At 60.9% G+C, this 6,249-nt stretch overlaps 1 protein-coding gene across 1 annotated transcript; it reads right to left on the bottom strand.

The window, feature by feature from the left end:
* Positions 1–2,010: 2,010 nt before the first annotated feature.
* Positions 2,011–3,233, bottom strand: BJ171DRAFT_576152 (uncharacterized protein). Its single transcript, XM_053113740.1, has 2 exons — positions 2,490–3,233; positions 2,011–2,419 (listed from the first exon to the last, which is right to left on the bottom strand). The coding sequence occupies exons 1-2, from the start codon at positions 3,187–3,189 to the stop codon at positions 2,301–2,303; spliced, it is 819 nt and encodes a 272-aa protein (XP_052961363.1). The 5' UTR covers positions 3,190–3,233; the 3' UTR covers positions 2,011–2,300.
* Positions 3,234–6,249: the final 3,016 nt, after the last annotated feature.

The raw sequence follows: 6,249 nt of genomic DNA on the forward strand, positions 1-6,249 counted from the left end.
GAGGTTGCGGCGGACACTGCCGAGGTCGCCACAGCGGATGCCCTCGACGTACAGCCAGTCCATGTTGGTGACGGCCTCCCTGAACTTGTCGTTCCGGAGCTCAGAGTTGGCGACCGTCCCGGGGACAAGGACTGGCTGGCGGTGCTGGTTGGGCTGGATCGGCTTGGAGGAGCCTGGCATTCGGCCGGTGGTCAGCATCCTCTTCCATTCGTCGAGCTGGCTGGCCTCGGACATGCGGCCGACACGGCTCTCGGCCTCCCGAACGTTCTTCAAGAGAGCGGCCTTGTACGAGGGAGACGGGGCGGAAACAGGGGCAGAGCCAGGGAGGGAGCCGGAGGACTGGGTCTTGGAACCGGGGGACTGGGTCTTGGGGGTGGCAGTCTTGTTGGCAACAGACTTGCGGAGCTGCTCCGTGGCACGGCTGATTGCCACATTGGACTTGGCGATCTTCTGGACCATGGCCTTGGTGGCAGCATCCATGTTGTCGGCCACGAGTGCCTCGAACAGGATGGACTGCACCCGGTCAGCCTCTCGCTTGAGGATAGCGAGGGCCTCCTCGGGTTTCATCGCAGGGACGGGAGCCTGGGACGGAGGAGGGGTCTTGGCCTTGACGACGGGTCGGGGCGGAAGGACGGGCCTGGCCTTGGGGACAGGGGACGCAGTGCCAACAGCATCAACAGCTCGACGAGCTGGATCGACGGGGTCAGCAGTGGAAGCAGGGGCTGCTCGAGGGGCGCCTTCAGAGGCACCACGGGGGACGGCGCGCTGCTTGTCCATGGTCTTGAGGCCGCACTTGGTGTGGAAGTTCTCCTTGAACTTGTCCGAGAACGCATCCACAAACAGCTTGCGGGACTCCTTGGTGGTGCGGCTCATGTGGGCCCAGAACTGGAAGGCCGACATCTGGCCGGGGCAGGGTCCGTCCTCGAGGGCCTGGGGACACTTGAGCTGGAGCTCGTCCTTGCCGTGCTTGACGACGATCCAGGGATCGGCCGAGGCGAGCTTGCACTTGCGGCACAGGACAGTGCACTGCAGCTTGGCGGTCACGGCCATCCACAGCTGGTTGTTCATCTTGGTGACGTCGATGATCTGGGTTGCAGCCTTCTGATCATCGACGTCGGACGAGGCGTGCCACTTGCGCCAGAACTCGTCGCGCCAAGGAACCGAGACGACGTCGGCACTGGGCTGGACAACAATGTCCATGGCACAGTGGTCTTGGTGGGGAGCGGCGGAGGAGGACACGGGAGCCAGGGACTCGGCAGGGTGGTCTTGGTCGGCACAGGAGGACGAGGGCTCAGCGTCAGGCTCTTGGTCCGGGCTGAGGTCTTCTTCGACATTGATGTCCTCCAGTTCATCAATGTCGACGGCGGCACGGGCGGCAGCGCGGTCCAAGGGCGGGAACGAAAAGTCGGGTTCGGCCGGGAACCTGAACTCGGGCGGGGCCGGGAGCCTGGACTCGGGCACGGACACGGACGGGAACTCGGACTCGGGGAGACGCTCGTCATGCTCCGGCCTGGGGAGCATGGTCATTGCGTCGGGCAAGGACAGGCGACGCTTGGCGGGGGAGGAAGGGGTGGCCACGGGTCGCTCCTTGCGCTTGAAGATCAAGCTGCCGACAGCGATGGTCGAGGCCGGGAGAAGGGACTGCTGGGGTCTGTCCTTGGACATCGCTCAGCAGTGGGGAAGGGGACAGGGAGTGTGGGAGCGAGGGCGGGGAACTGGAGGGGCAGAGCTGGAACAAACACAGAGGTGAAAGCAGTGTGGTGCAGGCCACACGGTGCAGCAAGAGCAATACAGGTGCAGCAGGAGCAGGACAGGTGCAGCAAGAGCAGGACAGGTGCAGCAAGAGCAGGACAGGTGCAGCAAGAGCAGGACAGGTGCAGCAGGAGCAGGATAGGTGCGGCAGGAGCAGAGAACTCGATGTGTCAGGGTTAGGTTAGGTTAGGTTAGGTTAGGTTTTTTTTTTTTTTTTGTTACTATAGTCAACTTTATTCAAGAAGACAAGCCATCAGGTTTTTTTTTTTTTTGTTACTATAGTCAACTTTATTCAAGAAGACAAGCCATCAGGTCCAACAGGTTGGTACCCCGGCACGTTGAGTACACAGGCAAGCCTATTTACTCCTGTTGCAGCCTAGTGCTGCCTCAGCTGCCCACAAGGTCTGAGACCAAGCGGGTGAACACATTTTCGAGCAGTTCCCACAAGGGAACAGCAGGATCGAGGGGGGGTCGGGGTGGAGGAATGACAAGTGCTGACACTATACTACGCTGTGATGAGGGTGCAGGGAGAGACTGCAAGGGTGGGACTACACTGGGTGTGGGAGTGGGTGGTGGTGCTGGGTGTGCACCAAGTGCGAATGCTCGGAAGGCAGTGCGGGGAGCGGGTACATGAGCAGCAAGTGATCCAAGTGCGGGAGGGGTGCGACTGCGAGGGGGAGTGCGATCGAAACTGAGCAGGTCCAGCAGCTTGTCCACTGGTCCCACTCCGGCTATACCACTTTCCACCCAAGTCGGGTGGGCCGTCTTGAGGGCTGCGACCTTGCGGACCAGGACTTGATGCGGATCCACACACTGCTGTGCGTGGGTCCTGGTCAAGTCGATCCCGGATCCGTGTCGAGCCAGGTTCTTGCACTTGCGGTAGCCAAATCTGAAGTGGCCTGGGAGAGCACCGAGTCGCCATCGGACCATGAACATGAGCATGATCATGGATCCTTGGTACCCGCGAGCCTCCCAGAGTCCCGACATCTTGGTCGACGGGGTGCAGGCGGCGGTGAGCTGCTTGGAGCGGTCGAAGCCGTTCTTCATGTGGTCCTCGAAGATGAGGGTCTTGATCGGGACGGGCTGGGGTCGGGGCGGTCCGGGCGGCGGCGGCTGGTGTCGGGTCTTGCCTCGGTAGATCTCCGTGGCCGTGAGGGAGTGGTCGGCCTCTTGTCGGCGGACCACCATGGCCCAGTGCGGATCGGCTCGGACTCCTTGGCCGAGGAACTGGTCGGGGTGGTAGGGCGCAATGATCTTGTTGCGCAGGATCATCGACAGCATCTTGTCGCCGTCAGAGACTTGGTCGTCCCAGCGGGCCCAGTTCTGCAGGGCCAGCATCTTGACACGGACCGACATCTTGGGAAGGCCGCAGTTGAGGTGCATGGCACCGACGGGAGTGCCGGGGCCGACGCGGAACATGGTGCGGAGGGCCGTCATCTGGGCGTCGTCGAGGCGGTCGCGCAGAGCTGGGTCGGGGATGTGTCATGAACACCCTCTGCCTTTGCCCTCTTCCTTCCTTTACCCTTGCCCTTTCCTTTCTGTTTGCCTGTCTTAGTGCTTTCCCTTCCTTCTGTTTGTTTGTTTCCCGCGCTGTGCTGCCTTGTTGTCTTACCGCCAGCACGCGCGCTGTCTGTGTTCCGTTCCCGCTTCCTTGCTGTTGGTCATGGGTTACGCCCACGACGCCGCCTCGACGCCGCCTGACGCCTTGGCGCCGCCATGCCGCCGCCACTGACGCCCGCTGACTCACGGATCCCGAGTCACGGTCGCCACCTGCTTCGCTCGCTGCTTCGCCCTCCCCGCCGCTGCTTCGCTCCTACCCCCTCGCTCTCCAGCGTCGATCCTTGGCGCTCGCATAAATAGCCCTCCGACCAGCCTCTGTCTTTTGCCTTCGTCTTGCCACTTTGTATTTTTAGTATCCTAAGCCTTGGATCTAGAATAAAACTTTGGCTTTACACTTGACACTCTGTGTCCCAGTCCAGTCCCCGCTCCTCTCCCTACGTTCGAGTCTTGTATTAGGACTCTTGCGCACTTCCCTGCTTGCCCCGTTGTCCAGTCTTGACACTTGGCAAGACCTTCAACAACCCCCCACTTGCCCTGCCTTTGCCCCCGTTCCCTTCTCTATCTCTTTTACCAATGGCTTCCCCTTCTGGCCTTTCCGAGCCCGAGCTCCAGGCCATCCGTGCGGTCATTATCCAGTCCGCCGAGAACGCCCGTTCTCTCCAGGACTTCTCCAAGTTCCTCCACGATCAGGATGATGCGCTCAACCGCATCACCGATCGTATGGACCAGGTCCTGGCTCGCCGTGAAGAGGATGTCCGCCAAGTTGTCGCCGCCAGTGTCCAGGAGGCCCTCCGCAGCTACCAGGCCCAGCTACCTCCTCCTGCTCCCGCTCCCGCCCCGATCCGTCGTGCAGGTCGCCCCTACTTCGGCGTACCTGACGACGTCGATGATCCTGCCCAAGACCCCGAGGACAACCCTGCTGGTCGCAACTCTGCCACCAGGCAGATAGGTCCTCCCGACCGCTTCTCTGGTAAGGACCCGAGCCGCTGCAATGCCTTCCTCTCGCATTGCAGACTGGCCTTCGTGTCCAACCCTCCCCTCTTCCAGACTGAAAGGGATAAGGTGTTTTACGCCTTATCCTATCTCGATGGTACTGCTGCAGACTACATGCAGCCGTACATCGATCAGTTGGAGAGAGACCCCGAGTGCTCTCCCCCTGCCATCCGTGACTTTGCCGGTTTCTCCGAGTGGCTCCGTGCTGCCTTTGGCCAGGTCCAGCCCACCATCGCCGCTGCTCGCGAGATGGTCAGGCTTTACCAAGTCACCTCCGCCGCCGCCTATGCCGCCGAGTACCGCCGCCAAGCCGTCCACCTCGTCACTTGGTCCCAAGACCCTCTCATGTTCCACTTCGAGAGTGGACTCAAGCCCTCGGTTCAAGATGAACTCTCCCGCCGCTCCTTCGACAACCTCGAAGATCTCATGCAAGCGGCGATCGCCATCGACAACCGCCAGGAGGACCAACGCTCCCGCCGTCCCAACCACCGCTCCGCTCCTGCTCCTGCTCCTGCTCGTCCGGCTCCTCTCCCTTTCCGTCCGGCTCCTCGTCCCTTCGCTCCTGCTCCTCCTCCTCGCCCCGCTCAAGCCTTCAACGTTCCCCAGCCCATGGACCTCAGTCAGGCTTCCGCTCGCAGGCTGACCGCCGAGGACAAGGCCGCCCTCCGTGCTGCCAACCGCTGCTTTTATTGCAAGCAGGAAGGGCACATTGCCCTTCGCTGCCCCAATAAGGCATCCTCCCGCTTGGCTGCCATCGATGCTTCTTTGGCTGTCGTTGATGTGAATAAACTTGACGACCAGGAAAACTTCTCTGCCTAGAAAAGGTCGGAGGAGCTTTCCTAGGCGTCAATCATGTCATAAATCTTCCTCCTGTAAATGTCTCCACGGTAAATCACTCTTCTGCCTTTTGCCATCTTGCCCCCGTCACCATTGCCACCGCTTCCACCGCTCTTGCTTCTTCGTCTTCGCCTCCCGAGCCTGACATCCAACGTCAGCCATCCCTCGCTGTGACTCTGCTGTGCGGTCCAGAGTCCATACGGGCAACCGCCATGATCGATACCGGCGCGGTTACTTCGTTTATGGACACTGGATTCGCCGCAACCCACGCTCTCCCCACCTTTGAAACTTCTTTCGTCATCACTCTTGCCGATGGTTCTTCGATGGAGTCTAGTCTTGGAGTTTGTGTTTCTATGATCACAGGCATCAGCCACTATGAACAAATCTCGTTCGCGCTGATTCCCTTGGCTTCATACCCGATCATCTTGGGTATGGATTGGATCAAGAAACACAAACCCTACTTTGACTGGCACCATGACTCTATTTTCTTGCCTTGCACCTCTATCCACAGTTTGGCCTCCCCGTTCTCTCCCGAGCCACAGTCCTCTAGGTCCAGCCCTGCCGAGTCCCCTGCTGAGGTCCCCGCCGAGCCTGCCGTGTCCCTGCCCGAGTCCAAGATTGTTCCTGCCGAGTCCCCAGCCAAGTCCCCAGCCGTGCCCGAGATCCTCCCTGCCTTGCCTCCTGCCGTGCCCAAGCCCAGTCCTGCCTTGCCTCCTGCCGTCCCCAAGACCACGACCCAGTCCCTACCCAGCGTCAGCCTGATCGGCAGCATCCCCTTCCAGCACGCCGTCCAGAAGGAAGGCCTGGAAGTTGTTCCTCTTGGATGCTGCCCGAGTCCTGTCCCTCTGCTCCGTCGACGCTGGAGCCAAGCCCAAGGCCGAGCCCTCTGTCCCCCCAAGTACTCGTCCTTTGCCAAGGTGTTTTCCAAGTCCGAGGCCGACAAGCTCCCCCAGCACCGCCCTTACGACCACACGATCCCGTTGGTCGAAGGTGCGTCGCCGACGTTTGGGCCCGTCTACAACCTCTCCAAGCCGGAGATGGACGCCCTCCACACCTACATCCAAGAGAACTTGTCCAAGGGTTTCATCCGCCGTTCCGAGTCCCTGC

Source organism: Polychytrium aggregatum (assembly GCF_025602895.1).
Source record: "Polychytrium aggregatum strain JEL109 chromosome Unknown BJ171scaffold_356, whole genome shotgun sequence".
In the NCBI taxonomy this organism is placed as follows: domain Eukaryota; kingdom Fungi; phylum Chytridiomycota; class Chytridiomycetes; order Polychytriales; genus Polychytrium; species Polychytrium aggregatum.

Bases quoted from the DNA above. Each gene is read 5' to 3' on its own strand.
- BJ171DRAFT_576152 (XM_053113740.1), bottom strand. From the start codon at position 3,189: ATGACGGCCCTCCGCACCATGTTCCGCGTCGGCCCCGGCACTCCCGTC. The intron at 2,420-2,489 runs GTATAGCCGGAG...TCCCCCTCGCAG, and splicing joins CCCGACTTGGGTGGAAAGTG to TCGCACCCCTCCCGCACTTG.